At 43.4% G+C, this 16,605-nt stretch overlaps 1 protein-coding gene across 2 annotated transcripts in view; it reads left to right on the top strand.

Moving 5' to 3' along the window:
- APBB1IP (amyloid beta precursor protein binding family B member 1 interacting protein) overlaps positions 1–13,716 on the top strand; it is a 57,127-nt gene extending 43,411 nt beyond the window's left edge. For both annotated transcript variants that reach the window (XM_065731366.1, XM_065731365.1), the window contains 4 exons: positions 5,782–5,880; positions 6,829–6,946; positions 9,801–9,898; positions 12,723–13,716. In XM_065731366.1, the coding sequence (XP_065587438.1) occupies positions 5,782–5,880; positions 6,829–6,946; positions 9,801–9,898; positions 12,723–13,253 (846 nt within the window). In that variant the 3' untranslated portion in view covers positions 13,254–13,716. The remainder of the gene's footprint in view (positions 1–5,781; positions 5,881–6,828; positions 6,947–9,800; positions 9,899–12,722) is intronic.
- Positions 13,717–16,605: the final 2,889 nt, after the last annotated feature.

Consider the following 16,605-nt stretch of genomic DNA (forward strand, 5'->3'; position numbering starts at 1 on the left):
GTTGCATAAGGCAATACTTTGGTTACAGGGCTATTAGACATTTCTAATGAACTATAAGTATTGCCTCAGTCATTAGAGAAATGTAGGTCAGAAGAATAGATTCCTTATAGCAGAGCAGTTGCTGTTTTCTTGGTACGGTTCACATAGGTCTTCAAAAGCTGGTTTAAACCTGCTCATCTTAATTCAGGGAGTGCATAGCATCAGAATTAGACCACATTTTACAGCAGACGGCAAATTTGAATCGCTCTGGAGTAGTTCAGTTCTGCTTGCAGTCATGGGAGTTAGAAACAACTCAGCTTTGCTGAGAAGTTAAGGTAGCACAAGTTCATTGTCAGAAAAGGAGGTATTAAAAAACATGGAGAGTTTGGAGAAAATCTGGCCTAACGCCAAGGCTTTTCATCCTAAACTAGTCACTGTTTTTAAGCTTCTGGCTGCTATTTCTGCCTCAAAGACTAAGCAACGATCCATATATTTTGAGTCAGAAAGTCCAATGAGATGCATGAGTAACTTTAGTTTGCTTTTCACCTTTGTTGTTGGAAGAAGGTGAAACAGAAAAGAATATTTTATTGGGACAATCTCTGATTTCATCCACACGTGGCCTGACCACTTTTAGTCATTTGCTTTGGGATAGAACCATAGAAGCCACATCTTCCAGTTCCCGTTTCTTCAGGTTTTCAATATGTTCTTTTTTTTTTTTTTAACTTAAGCACAGAATTTATATCTGAAAATGCAATCTGTGCACAAATATTTTTTAAACGTCTTCAGGAAGTAAGCTTTTTATATTCAAGTGCTTCTGCTTTCTTTATCTCTGGGCAGTGGATACTTGAAAGGGAGACAGTGGGTGAGAGGAGTGCACTAGAGTCTGTGCCAGACCCGTTCAGTTGCTTTCCTGGGAGGAACCTGGCACATCTTTTTGCAGCCTGACATTTGAGGTGCTCAGTCCTTATTAAGTATCTGGACAAGCATCCAACACTTCTGAAAACCAGGCCAGACCTCCGCCTGTGTCTGTTTCCCTAGCCGTGGAGTACTGATGATGCTATTCATTCATCATTATTAAGAGCCTTGACATCAATAGAGAAAAAAGTGCTATAGTCGTGCTGTATTTCTATGCACCATATTATTTATTAGATACTGTGCAATAATTTTTTTTGTCCTGTAGGGAAAATTTTGAGTCCCTTTCTGCTTGCGTATTTCATTCAAATTGTGACTTCTAGGATAATTACTTTTAAAACATTTGTCTTTTCTGATTTCTGTGGTGCTGTATGTTTTGGAGGTGAAGGTGATAACCTTTCCAGAGACATTTTCATTTGGCTGTCAGATGATTTTAGTGACCTTTTCAGGACACAGTATGCCCCATGTAACAAGATAATTTATCTTTCTCTACGTGTGCGATATATAAGCTATGTTGTACTGTAGTTAGTGTTACTTTGTCTGAAAATGCAGTATTTGTCACATGACTCAGCCATGATTGATAGTGCTATGGCCTCTGCTAACTCACGTGGAGGTTATTTCAGGGTCTGTGAATCTAGTTTAACGACAAGCATGTGTATTGACCAGAGCTCCTTACCTCTGTGTGCTGTACTAAACAACTGTCCAGAAACACAGGAGCTGTGAAAGGAGGAGAAAACTGGTTTATCTGGATCTTCACACCAAGTTCTCATTTACAGGTGTTCTTCTCCTTTGAGTTGGCTGTCATGGGTCAGCATCTTTATGTACTATCTGATAGATACTGCAGTGACCTGCAGGTGCTGCAGCTGAGGCTTGTAAAGGTCAGTGGCAGCAGCAGAGACATCTGCCATTTTGTGCTGCCAGTGGAATTTCACTACCCAATTCTGTCCAAGCTAGCAGGATAATGTGATGGTTGTGGTTGGCTGAAACACTGTACTTTCAAGTCCAAAGTTGCCTGCTATCTATGGATAAAAAATGGAGGAAGACAAATGCCTCCAGATGGACCACTGTCTAATCAGCTTTTACAGGTGTCACCCTACATCATGAAGCTTGGTGCTGCTGTGTATGATCCCCTGGTCAGGTCTTGCTCACAGCACCCTCTGCACTGCAACTTGCAACAGTCAGGCCTGTTTCAAAGCTCAGGAAAAGGAATGGGGATATTTTCCATCAGATTCTGCAAGCTATGAGACCACTACAAAGTTGTGTTTCATATGTCATTGGTAAAGTTATATGTAAAAAAAAGAGCTGGTGTTGATGTACCTGTTCTGAGAAAGTGCCCATACAGCCCTTACCCAGTATTACAAAGCTCAGATACAGACTGTCTACAAGACTTTGAAGCATTTAACTCTCCTTATGAGATCTGGATGTGAAACAGCTTGTTAGCTTGGACCCTAAATACCAGCATATACTTGTAACTGCATTTAATCACAGTTGCTGATTGGAGTAATTTAATCAAGGAGCTGATTGGGGTAATTTGGAATGGGCCCCACTGGTAGATGTAAGTAGTTAAGATGGATTGTGCTGTGGAGCTAGCGAAGGGATAGGGTAGGAAGTAAATAGCTCTCAGGTTGTCTAGTGACAAACTTTTTTACTTTGTTCGCTGACAGTTCCTTCTCAGCTTCTCAGGGCAGTGATAATCTCGCAGTCTCAAAATGTTCACAGACTGGATAAGTAGTGAGGTGAGGAAATTTGCCGATGGTGTTACATTATTTTGAACATCAAGGAGAGGGCAGACCAAAGAATTCCAGAAGGACCTTGTGAGGCTGAGGTTAAATAATACAGCTTAAATAGCATAGTCCAAATGATATTGGCTAGGTATGCACAGTGATGTGTATAGAGACAAAGACCAAAGCAACCAGAACTTGATCTATGAAATTACTGGCTTTGTGCTGACCTATGCCATTCAAAAGCATCATTTCAGTGCTCAGTTGCAGGTAAGTATGTAAAACAAATGCTAGGAATAGTTAGAAGATGTATAGATGCTAAAGTTAGCACATTGCCATCCCGTGGTTTTCCCTCACCTGTGCATTTCTGGGCCTCTAAAGTCGACAAGGATGGCAGTATACATGAAGAGGGGTCAGGAAGGAGCAGCAGGGGTGAGCAAGGTAGGGAATGCCTGACTGAAGAGCGAGCACCACATAGGTTAGCAGTCTGCAGGTTGGAAAACAGATGACTTGCCAGGAGCACAGTGTACATCTCTGTGCTCAGAAGTGGCGCAGAGAAGTGTGGCTGGGGGTCAGCTCTTTCAAAACATGAACAATAAATGAAGCTAGTTGCATTGAGACTGAGAGCAAAAGGAGAAGGTTTTTCATCAAGCATGTAGCAGATCTGGGAAAGTTGTTGCTGAAAGGTGTTGTGGATGCCAAAATTCTATCTGAGCTTGAGCAGAAGTTGAAGAAGTACCTGGAGAGGAAACGCCTTGAATAGTCTAAATGCAAAGAAGCCACGTTCTGCTCAGAAAATACCCTGTTGTGAAGATACTTGCAGATGAGGATGGTCTGGAGAAGGATTGCAGATGTATGCTTGTCTTGCTCTTTCTCTTCCTTCAGCATCCATTTGTGGCTGCAGTCAGAGCCAGGATAACTGGGCTCAGAGACCTTCAGTCTAACAAGGGGTGGTGCTGTGAAGCTGGCGTTTCAGCAGGGTGCCCAGGGGAGAGGTTTACTGCAGCCCTTCTGAGCCTCCCAAGCTGCAAATCCTTTGGCAGAGCTGTGCAGCACCTTGACCTGGCTTGCCCTATGCCATGTCCTCCTCAGCCATGTTTATATAGTGTGAATTTTATTCCAAATGTTTTTAAGTTTTGAATTGTAGCTATTTTTTTTTTCTTTTACTGAAAACCTGTTGGTGGTAGCACGTATGGTGTTCGAATATGGCAGGAGTCACATGGACCCATTGGACTTAGATGTCAGGAAAAGGGGACGACTCGCTTTCTTAATTTTGAAAGCTTTGGGCGCCATCTACTGGGCTCAATGGGGCCTTGCACACTGGAGCAAAAATGCTGAATGCTGCTTAAAAGGTGCTGGAGGAATTGAATTTACCCAGGGTTGCAGTGTTTTGTTGGAATCCCTTGTTTCTCTGGGCTGTGTTGGTAGTAATGTAACCTGGCTCAGTGTGGTGTCTGGTGCTGCACAGAGAAGAGCCTGCATATAGTTACCGTTTTGTGATTGTTTCTTGGGGCACATTTGTTACTGCCATTCCCCTTGAGAGTAATATCTCAGTTTTTGCTTTCTTCACTTACCTCCCTGATGTATTCACACTTGCTCTATGGGGTGATGACACAGGGCTTTGGCAGCAATGCTGTAACACAGCCTCTTGTCCTCGTACTGTAAGTGAGGCCATACTGCATACAGTTGGGTTAAATGATAAAATGGCTTATAATTAACTTAGATCAGTTCCTTTTTTGAGTTGTGTCAGATTGGGTAGGCACAGGGAAGGGAAGCCTGGTGGCTGCAGTGCTGAGGCAGGAGCAGGGGTGTGTGGGTGAGGAGCAAGACCTATACATTCAGCTCTGCTGTTTAACCTGGTGCCACCCAGCTGTGGCCAGGGTTTGGCATCAGCCCTGGGGCCACCTCAGCTACCGGCAAACATCTGCAAGTGGACGTGTGTCTGCTTGCTCAGCACCATCACAGCACCTTCCCAGCTGGAGCTGGTGGCTGCTCGCTGCCTGCACTGTGAGCTAGGAGCACTGAGCTAGGAGCTCCGTTCCAATCTGGAGTTTAACTGTATGTGTTTGACAAGTTCTGGCCACTGGGTGGAAGGATGTTGTGCTGACCAGGCCAAAAAGTTGGTTTGATTACAGTAAATCCTCAGAATACATTTTGCTACACTTTTGTGTATTTGTGAGCTTTCACTAACTGTGCATGTACCATTTATGGCAAAATAAACAGAAATGAACGCATAAATGAGGGGTAAGGGAGTCTCTCATTTCTTTATTTTCCTTATGTATCGAGATATCAATCAAGAGATGGCAGTGTAACATTCCATCCACGCTATTGACGACCTTCAGCCATCTCTACTGTAGTAGATGAAGCAAGTTCCTTCCAAGTGCTACAAAAGACATTTGGTCTCAGGCAGGCATCTAGGGGATCTGTGAGTTGCGGTGATTCGTCACAACATATTGCTGCTACACTGAGCAGTAAGGGGAAGAGCACCTATGTTGTTTCAAGTAGAACAGAAAGGGTTTAAAAACTGTCAAGGTTTCTGATACATACAAATGGAATGGGTTACTTCTGATAGTGTTGCATTTTGAATATTCTTCCACCTAGAGCATGTGGCGTTTTGACAAAACTACTGGGAAACAGAGAGTAAAGTAGAGTAAACATGTGTAGGAAGCTCTGTGTAGGCCCATAGAAGTGCAGTGAATTAGAAAGAAAGATCTGTTTCCGCTGAGAGGTTATGCTTATCCAAATTTAACATACCCTTTGAAAACTAATTATGTTCAGCTTTCTGTCTGGATGCTTTACATATGACAAATCGCAATGGAAAACATACTTTATTCTGGTGTTTATACATTGAGCACTAGACCTTGAACCATGATGCTTCTTGACTACATAGAACTCTACATCACTATTAGATTTCTGTAGTCCTTATATTTGCTTTACAGTGCATTAAAATTATTTCAGACTAATGCTGCCAGGGGTAGTTCATGTGTAGTTCATGATGACCATCTTTTTCATATTTTCCTACATTCTCTTTGCTGCTTTTTTTTTTTTTCCAAGTAATCTTCATGTTAACAGGATGGCCACAGGCAGCGTTCTCAGTGAGGTCACTGTGTGGTTTGTGTTGTGACTTGATGTCGCCATTTGCCTCATTTTGTGAACTGCTATCTTACAGCATCCCCAGATTCAAAAGGAGTCACAATATATCAAGTACTTATGCTGTGATGACCGAGCCACCCTGCATCAGTGGGTAACGGGAATAAGAATTGCCAAGGTGAGATCAAAAGTAAATTTATTTAAATATGTTTTCTGTAAAATCTTATGTCCCTCAGGTCACTGAACTGTCATCTCAACTGGAGATAACTGTGACAGAAGTGGACGAGTATGTTCATGTTGATCACACCATAGGAGGAAGGAGCAGAAGGGCATTACCAGCATGGCTGGGCTGAGTGTTCCTCCATCCCAGTTATCAGTGTGTGAATTCTGTAACTATAAAACTCATAAAACTCACTCCAGTTATCTGGTATAATGACAATATGCCATGGATCAAATTGTGCAAGTTCTGTTCAGTCCAGCTGTGACATATTTCAAGCACTTCTACCCAAATTGAAGGCCTCGCTCTCTTCTTAAAGATCCTAATTCACAGCCCAATTTGTTTTGCCCAAAACATTAAGAAAGATGGATTTTTACATAGCCCAATGTAGTGGCCATACCTGAATATACACACCTGCTGTTTTGAGGTATATATTTCCTTTCAGTTCTGCTGCTGGGTGACATTTAATAATGTGGGATGGACGTAAAATAATTTTGTGTTATTTCTGTGCACAGACTTTGATCCACAATTCAGCACCCCAAGTCTCCAGTCTCGATATTTAATACTTCTAAAGCACTGGGAAAAAAGATAATCTATTGACCATGGTTGGATTTAAAGCCAAATTTCAAGATGTTTACAGATAGTGAAATACAAAAAAATGTGAGAATGGTATCAGTAGAACTGTATTTGGTCGTGGTGGTGGAGATTCCTGTTTTATTGTGAGTGTTAAGGAGATGTTTTCCACATGGTCCTGTGCAGAAACAGGGGCACCGCTTGCTGAAAGCTACTTTTTAGCAAAACTGGGCAAGCAGGCAATGGAGTTAGAAAAGTTGGCTAAAAGTAAAATGAATGGTTGATCTATCTGAAGCCTAATACCATGCTTTTTGTATTGTTTTGATTGTTTTGCAGTATGGCAAGACATTATATGATAATTACAAACGTGCAGCGAAGAAGGCTGGCTCGTCTTCTTGGTGGACAAATCAAGGGACAATGGAACCAGCTGCCCCCATGGGATCCTTATCAGCAGGTACCAGTGCTGTCAGAAGAGTGGAAATCACAATTATTGCTCTGTCCATCATCAGCGTTGCACATAATCTTTGTTCAGAAAATTATCCATGGATGCAGCATGATTGTATCTGGTTTTAGACAGCCCAGTGTAGCTGTGACCTATAACAAGCTAACTGCAGGGCGCTCGTTTTAAAATTATGGCTTGAAGAATACAGGCAGCCCAGTAAAGGTCAATTTGAATCTGTACAATTTAATAAGGTATTTTTCTGTTTGCACCTGGGGACAAATCCATTATCCTCCCTCTACATTTTATAAACTGATGGTCCGTGTCTTGAAATTTTCCGTTTGTCCGTCTCAAAACTGGCAGTATTGGAGCTTCTCCTCCAGTGGGTATAATGTGTGACAGGGCTGTTCTGGGAACTGTCATTTCAGAAGGGGACTGTCAGGGTGGGTCCCTCTTTTTCTTATTCTTCTTCTCATTTGCCTGATAACAGGGTGGGCATCAGGAAGAGGACACAAAGGAGGAAAGGATCGTGTTACTCTCTAACTTTATTTTTTTAGTAGCTTCATCAGTTTACTGTTGCCCATTTTGTTATTGTACAGATAAAACAGTGCATGAAACTAGCTGTAACTTGCGTTAATGCTTTTAGTTCTCATGCTTAAGGTTTGCTTTAATGCAAGGACATGCTGGCAGAGTACATGCATCTGTAAAGAGAGTCAAAGTCAAAATCACTGTTGGCCACTACCTATGCCACTAGTTTTCTGACTTCTAATGTGTACTACTACAGCTCAAAATCCCATGAACACCTCTCAGAGGCCTGAGTTTGTTTTTTCTCAGTACATAGAAGATGTACATATGTGCTTTGGAGTCAAATCATGTTAATAAATGCCCATTTGTGGTAGGGAGAGTTAGTAACAGACTGTTAGCGATGCGTGGGGTACTGCAGTGAGGATGGATAGGACTGAGCCATGGTGCACTTCGTGTTCTGGTGTGATGGCAGAAGAGAGGTGGCTAGCCAGCAGAGCTTTGTGCTGGTGCTGCAGTCTGTGCTGGACAGGGACAGAACCAAGGCCTAATAATGTTCATGCACATCTATATAAATTGAAATCTTGACTAGAATCCAGGAAAATGGCATATGATCATTAAATATACTGTAATCTTAACTAATGGATCCCATTAAATAGTAAGTAGCCTGGAAAGATTTTAGCCATGTATGTTGTCTCTATGGAAATGTCTCTGAAGGATCATTAACATTCTAATGGAGGCAAGTGAAGTGTGGGTCTTGCTGTCTTACAGTTGTCATTACTGCTTTTTATGAAACCTGATGCCCAGCTATCACTTTATAACCTTAACTGTCCAACTGTGAGCAGTTGTTGGCTCATGTTTAGGAAGTGGAGCATGAACTTACGTATTCAGTTGGCTAGGGGTCCTTTGACTGTCTGACTCCGTACACCACATGTACAAATATGTGGCAGGAGCTGAAGCAACAACTGTCACTTTCAAGTCTTGCTTAGTTTATGAAATGCATTATCAGAAGAAACAGATTTCTGTTTAGCCATGTCCCAGCTTTCTGTAACACAGAGCTTGCAAGGTACGGTGCTACACCTAGCAGTATCTAGGGCAGAGCTCTCTGCCTGATCTCACCGAGTTAGAGTTCAGTATCACTGAAGGCAGCAGTGTCTTTTTGAGCAGTGTGGAGCCCAACCTCCTGCTCTGCTGTGGACAGCAGATGGACTGCAGAGCGATAATAGCTCACTCTGCTTGAGAGCCTGCCCACAGAACCCAGGGATGAACATCACTCTCTGCTGAGCACTTACAGCCGCAAAATTGATTTCACTTCATTACCGAACTTCCCTGCCAGTCCTTCAACAAACAGAGACTGTAGTTGGAATGATCTACATGGTACTTTGGATTAAATATGCTGGATGGAGTGTGGGCACAGGCATGAAACACAAGGACTTCAGACCTGTTATTCCCTGAAGCCTCTATAACCCTAATAAATTGAATACAATGCAGAGTTTGTCTTACTTCTTTGTCAACTGTGTGGTTTGCAAGCATGACAATAGAAGTAATTAATTCTATGTATTTCCTATCATAATCATAGAACCTCTCTGCTAATCAGAAATTACGTGTTAAGATTAAAACCATGTTTGTATTTATACTGCAGACAGTTAAGGGTTCATTTGTGTCAAGAAATCACAAGAGTGGAACTTTACTGGACCTCAGAACTGTAAATTATAATAGAGTTAAAGCAGTCTTTAAGATTTACAAATGTGCATATTTAGGCACCAAGCACTACTGTTTTGACATGTACAGCTTCCATAAAGCCCAGACTAAACTGGTGAGTTTATTTAATCCTCATCTGACCATACAGAGGCTGGGGAATTTCTTCCTTAATTAAAACCACAATTCTTATATTTTTTCACATTCACTTACGCCATTTGACAGCACTAGGCCATTTGTGTGTATCCTTTAATTGTATATGAGCCAACAACTGCTCACAGTCAGACAGTTAAGGTTATAACATGATAACCTTACCCTGCTCATTTCTGCCAATGTCTCTATAGTTCTGCCACTTGCTCTTCCTATGGGTTTATCAGCTGCAGTCATGGAGACATGTGGGCAGGTAATAGCTTCAGCATGTTTATTTTACTAAGGAGGTGAACTGACTATGAAAAATCACAAAACAAGCCTGAAGTAGAAAACAGACATCCTCATGGATTTTTCTGAATTACTTAAAACCTGTAACAAGTGGTTCCTTTGTGGAAGTTGTAAAGGCTTTTTAATAACCTTTTTCTCAGTTTGTTATTCCCTGATGTGGGCAATACCACAAAAATGTAACCTTTCCCCTCTCTCCTCCATTTGGTCACAGGAGCTGTTCAGGCAAATGGACAGATTCCCAGGGTTGTTCTTCCCTCCAGTGCAGAAGTTACAGAGATGCAGAAGAAAGTGGATCCACTGGAGGCTCAGGTGAGCAGTTATGCGTAGTGCACCTATGAGCCAGTTCTCCAAGTCTGGCTTTCTCTACCCACTATCTTCCCTCCTCAAAGTGCCTATGTGCTGCTGTGACAGAGATTTGGTTCAGAGCAGAACAGCTGGCTCCATGCTGCTCCTCCTTGTGCTTTACACCCTGCAAACAGTGCCTGGTGCACAAAAGCCAAGGAGCCACCAGCTGGAAGTGAAGGGACAGCCATCTGCCACTTTCATTCTGCAGAACAAAGAACTGTGAGTTCATACAGCAGGAATAGGAATGTGCCTACTGGGACGGCCTCAGCGAGTCTGTGCACAGCTGAGGATGTGCATGTTAAAAAACAAAATGAAGTGTAAATGTTTTCAGTAAACTCTAAAAGCATTCCTTTGTTAAACTCTGGATTTTGTATGCTTGATCCATTTCTGTCTGTAAAAAATATCAGTAGGATGGAGTATGAGGATTTCAAAAGCATCTGTGTGTCCTACAGAAAAAAAATCCCATTTGCTTGATGGAAAGTCATCGGTCACATCCTTGCATCATGCATTAGGTGCACAGGACATGTGGAACTCAGTTCCTAGAATTTTTATCTCCTCCATTGTGTGTCATACACTTCTTGTTTCTGTCAGACTTCCTCCTTTCAAAAGATCTATTTCTCTGCTCTGAACCTCACTTCCCCTGGTATAGATCATGTTCTCAGAACTCAGCCAGTGATTCCCTCCTCCTCAGTGTCTTGTTTACTTCCTTCTTTTTAAGGAAGGAGTGAGAGCAAGAGAAGGCAAGCTTGTTATGTGTGGTTAATGCCAAAATTAGGGCTGCTGTCTGCTGGGTTGAAGAGTGCTTTTCTCTAGCAGAAACATAGCTTCTACAAGCCTGGGATCAGAGGATTAAAGACTTCATTTGAACTCTTTAAGGGTAGAGCTGCAGCCAGAGCTCTAAGCTTGCTGGATTTAAACTAATAAATCAGTGTAACTAGAAGTGAATGGCTCAGGCAGTAGGCCCAGGAGAACCTTGTGAGGTTCAACACATCCAACTGCAAGATGTTGCACTTGGGTCGAGGCAACTCCCACTATCAGTACAAGCAGGGGAAGGTAAGGATGGAGCACAGCCCTGCCAAAAAGAACCAGGGGTTAGTGGTAGATGGCCTGGACATGAGGCAGCACTGTGCCCTCGCAGCCCAGAAAGCCAATGGTTTCCTGGGTTGCATCAAAAGGAGTGTCTTAAGCAGGATTAGGGAGGTGATCCTGCCCCTCTGCTCTGTGCTGTGAGGCCTCACCTGGAGTACTGTGCCCAGATATAAAGTCCTCAGTCCTGGAGAGACATGGATCTGTTGAAGTATGTTCAGAGGAGGGCCACAAAAATGTTCCCAGGGATGGAACACCTCTCCTTCAAGGACAGGCTGAGAGAGCTGGGGCTGTGCAGCCTGGAGAAGAAAAGGCCACAGGAGGAACTGATAGCAGCCTTTCAGTATCTAAAGTGGGGCTATAAGAAAGGAGGAGACAGACTCTTTAGCAGGGTCTGCTGTGACAGGACAAGGGGAAATGGTTTCAAACTAAAAGAGTACACAAGTTCTTTACAATGAGAGTGATAAGGCACTGGCACAGGTTGCCCAGAGGTGGTTGATGCCCTAACTTTGGAGATACTCCAGGTCAGGCTGGACAGGGCTATGAGCACCTGATCTAGTGTGGGTGTCACTGTTCATTGCAGAGGTGTTGGACTAAATGACCTTTAAGGTCTCTTCCAACTCAAACAGTTCTATGATTCTGCAGATGTGTTGAAAAGCTCATGTTTCCAGGGAAGCACACTTCTCCCCATGTTTATAAGGGTAGACAGCATGTTTGTATAGTAATTGTCAACAGCTACTGACTGCTGCCCAAAAAAAATCGGAGAGAAAATTATATTCAGACATTGACAAAATAGGCTTTATTTATTTTTAGTGTTATCTAGCAAACACAGAAAAAGATATACATCATATTTGCCAGAGTAAACATAACCATAACAAACTGCTACCCTACATTTCTTCCTAACTTGTGTGATAGATGCTTAGATGGATTTTTTTTACTTTAAAAAGTTATTGTAGTGTTTGAGCATCTCCTGACCTTGCAAACATAGCTGGAAGCCAGTGGCCTCAGGGTCTATTTTCTCTGCTGTTTTTGGAAGGAGGGTGTGTGTTCTGCCCAGCAGAGGTGGGTGCACGTCACACTGTGATCAGAATGATAGGCACTGTGAATCTGGACACAGGAACCTTGAAGTTGCAGATATATCCACCTTCCCTGTTCACCCCTGTTGTGAATAAGTTTGGCACAGAGGTGGTTTCATGGTTTCAGCTTTATCCAGAGACCACACAGTCACTGTTAGAATAGGAAATGATATCACAGTGGTGACAAGAAACAAAGCTGTATCTGCTTTTTGTGTCCTCAAATCTTGTTTGGTATTCCTTGGATGTATAAAAAAAAGAAACCACCACAGAATTTTCTCTAAGGTTCTCATGTTCTCAGAGAATGAACAGCAGTGTGGAACACTGAGAAAGTATTTTTATATGTCTTACTTCCTGCAATTCTTTAAAAATTTAAAAGCACTGATTTTCTGAGGACAGCACTCCAAGAAGCACAGTGAGTACTCTAAACATGGAGATTTCCACTGCCAAAGCTCTGCGGGCAACTCCAGCAAGAACACAAAACACGATTTGCATCCTCCAGGCATAAAGTACTCCACCTCCTTTCACTGTCTGTGCACTGCACGCTTCCATCCTTTCACCATTCCTGGGCAGTGCCCTCAGTTTACACGTGCACTGACTGTCTTACCCTTTTCTTCCTTCTACTTAAGGCTGTGTCAAATGACATCAGTGCAGCCGGCCTAGCACCGCCAGCACTGAAACAGAAACACCTGAATAAGAGGAACTCACTGCAGCCTCCTCCTCCACCTGAGCGGCGGTCGTCTGCTGTCAGCACTTCACCAGTCCTACCCTGCAAAGTGAAACGAGACAGCGGTATCCTAACAGATCCAGAAAGCTTTCCAGCTCCACCACCTTCCCTGATGCTCGATCTGCCACCGCCATCACTGCCAGCTGACCTCTGTGAACCTCCTCCTGATTTTGTGCCTCCGCCGCCGCCACCATCCATCAGCAGCGGAAATGGAGACCTGCCGCCACCGCCCCCACCTCCACCCGCCTCCAATAAGCCACCACCTCCAACAAAGAAACCTGTGCCACTTCCTCCAAAAAGGCAAGGGAACACAGTACAAGATGGAGAGCCAAGAGCAGCCGGGCCACCTCCGATTGGGGGTGGCGGCAGGCAAGCAGATTTCATGTCTGACCTAATGAAAGCTCTTGAGAAGAAAAGGGGCAGCAGTTCCTGAACTGTGAGGACAGGTGGACTTCAAGCCAGAGCTGCTGTTGTGTCATCAAAGGTCGTGCTGGATCAGGCCCCACCAGGTGGAATTCTCTGAGAGTTCCCCCCGGGGGCCCTGAGAAGTGATGGGGTGCCCTCTGTCCCCTACTTTGCACTCCCAAGCTGCTCCTTCCTCACCCCACACCCCCTCACAACCCCTCCAGCAGCAGGACAAGGTCAGAAATGGGCTGTAGCCTCTTTCTGTTCTCCATCATTGTGGTGAAGCGGCGCTCAGCGCTGGCCAGCAAGTCGCCTACTTCTGTGGCTGCCTCTTACAATTAGAGCCAAAGGAAACCGCACAACAGCAGTCTTGTGTCTGAGAAGTGTGAGGAGCAGGATCATCTCTTTTAACAGATTCCCCTCAAGGATTCTTTATCAGAGAACCCCGCACTATTTTATTTTTTCAATCAAAAGACCCCTCCCCTTTTTTTCCCCCCAAAACCCATCTGTCTTTAAAAAAAAAAAAAAAAAAAAAAGTTTTTTCCCCCACTGTTGCTATATTTAAATTTGGTTATCTCATTTATTTGGTTAATTTTAGACAAAGAAAAATTCTTACCTCAAAATGTTGCATCTCCCCCTGGTAGCAGGGTTATCTTCTGTTGAAAACAAACATTAACCAAAGTGTACCTAGAAGTAGTCCATCTTCCTAAAGACTTTGACTTTCTCTCATACTGGATATGAATATGTCTCTTCCTACTTCTTTCCCCTTTGTTCTCCAGTTTAATTCTCTGTTGTTCTTTCAGGCAGCGTTCACTCTTAGTGCTTAAATAAAAATAGCATCTATTTTGTAAGCGCAGTGTCACAGTTAATGAGGGCGTTTTGCTGGGGTTTGATACCTCTCAAGGAGTTTTTACCTATACCTTCTTGGTTCCATTCTTCTGTTTCTCCCAGTCTCTGTCTCACACACACAGGGCTAGGTGTGTTCCTGCACAGACAGAGATGCTTCAGGTACAGGCTGGGGGGGCCATCATGTGGGGGTACACAAGAGCAGTCAGTCGTAACTCATGAACTTAATGCTTCACACGAAAAATCAGTTGAGCTGTCTTCCAAACAAGAATGAAAGCCCACACAGAACTACAGAGATCAGTTCAAACACTGCGATGAGGCCTCAATTGTCAATTCTGTGTACAGAACAGTTGCACTGAATTTCTGAAATGTAAGTATTCCAACTTTCCATTCTGAAACAGAGCTGTCATCTCAGTGATATACAGTTGTCTGCTTTCACGTGGCACAAAAATGTGCCACAAAGTAGAGAAAGATCTGCGAGACTGTGAATCAAAGTATTTGTAAAAAGAATAGATATTAATCCTTTCTTTTCTATCTACACTAATGCCATAAGAAATTGTCTTATTGCTGTATGTCCAGGTAGCATGTACGTTATCAGAGGTTGCAACGTGATGGTCTAAAAAGCCTGGAAGTTGCAGCATATTCTCTTTAACCTTTCTCCAGAGCTCAAGTGGAAGCAGGCTCAGCAGCCATGTTCTTCAGGCTCTTGCATCTCTGAGAGGGAAGGAGCTATTACAAGAAGTTAGTTTCTCATCAGTCCTTAGGTGTAAAAAGGCAGAATGCATGGGAAAGAAAAGTCCACATGTGGGGGTCACCACTGCTGAGTTTCCTGGCAGCCCTCTGGTGTGGAAAGGGCAGCTCAAATACCTCAGCCAGCCTCTACTTCTACTCCCCAGCTGCTCATCACTGTTGTCTCTACGTAGTGTGAAGGAAGAAGCAGCTCCAGAGCATCAGGCAGAAGCCAATGTAAGAACTTCAGGAAGTACATCAGGAAGCACAGCGTTAATGCTTACACTGTAATCATTACTCACCATGATTAACACCCAGAAATAGAAAGTGAAGTGGTACAAAATTCTGAGCAAGATGTGGACTCACTTCTCTATGGCAGCGCTGAGGTAATTTCATGTGTTTTTCAAATATTCTTTTTCACACGCTTTGAGAAAAAGTAGAACTTAAATGGATCATGTGGCAAAAGTAACAGAACCAACCAGAGAATGACAGAATGGATGGGTTGGGCAGGACCTGAAAGCCCATCCACTTCCACCCCTGCCATGAGCAGGGCTCCCCCAGCAGCTCAGGCTGCCCATGGTCCCATCCAGGGATGGGGCACCCACAATTCTCTGGGCAGCAGTGCCAGGGCCTCACCACCTTCTCAGTGGAAAAGTAAAGGATGAAACTCTTACGTATGTGTCACCAATAACAGCCTCATTCTAACTGGAAACACACACGTTCCCTTTGGAGACAGACAAGCAGAACAGAAGAGATTCAGTATAGTCAATGCTTACAAATTGTCACGGTCTTGCAAAACGCCCCAAGGCAGTGTGATGACCTGCAGCAGTCAGCACTGAGTTCTATGAACTGTCAAGATAACATTTCACCAAAACATGCTGCTTTGAAATGAGAACAGAGCAGCTATCAACAGCAGTGTTCCTGCCCACTGTGAGTGCCTCCAGTCACAGCAGAAGCCCCCACCAGCCTGCTGCTCTTTTCTGGGGCACTACTGCCATAAGTGCCCACCCCAGCAGCTGCAAAGGAGCACTTACTGCTTGCTAAAGGACACTTAACTCAGGCTGAGCAACCATATATCCAAGAAAAAAACATCCCAAATAACAGCATTGATCGTATTTAAGAAGCAAATGCTTTCCTATAGTTTTGTTCAGTCAATGTAAGATTTCCAGTAATATATTTATCCCTGGCTAATTATACTTACATAGAAACAGATTTATGAATTGCCAATCACAGCACTTAGCCTCCATTTCAGATGCAGGCAGCACTCAGGACATTTGGAGATTCTAGAATAATCCATTTTGGATCTGGGTGTCAAAAATTAACAAAGCCCCATAAGTGAATTTTGCTGTAAGCTTTGTAGAATAATATCACACCGGACTGCTTACATATTAATTTTGTTTTAATTATACACTAAGTTCCATGATCTGGAATTGGAACGTCAAACTAAGACCCTGGACTTAAACCAAGGATGAGTCTTGCCCTGTTACAGTCCAAGGCTTGCTACTAAGAAGTAGCTTGGAAATACGTTTGTCAGACCATCAGGAGGCCAAATACAGAAGGGATACCTGAGAATACACGGACAGGGATGCTTGCAAGAAAGACCATTTCCATGTGCTGCCTCTGAAAATTCCGAGTCCTAATATCCATGCACTTACAATCTCTGTGATACAAAGAAAGAAGAAAGGAATGGAGATCAAGAACAGAGAGGCGGCCTCAGCACACGTGTGACTCTGGCCAAGGTACTCTGGGGCAAGTCACTTCCAAGACGGTCACAAATGCCAGTGTGATCTGTTGATGCAAACATA

The sequence above is a fragment of the Cyrtonyx montezumae genome, unplaced genomic scaffold, assembly GCF_038088225.1.
Source record: "Cyrtonyx montezumae isolate F1298 unplaced genomic scaffold, pur_monq_1.0 scaffold_14, whole genome shotgun sequence".
In the NCBI taxonomy this organism is placed as follows: domain Eukaryota; kingdom Metazoa; phylum Chordata; class Aves; order Galliformes; family Odontophoridae; genus Cyrtonyx; species Cyrtonyx montezumae.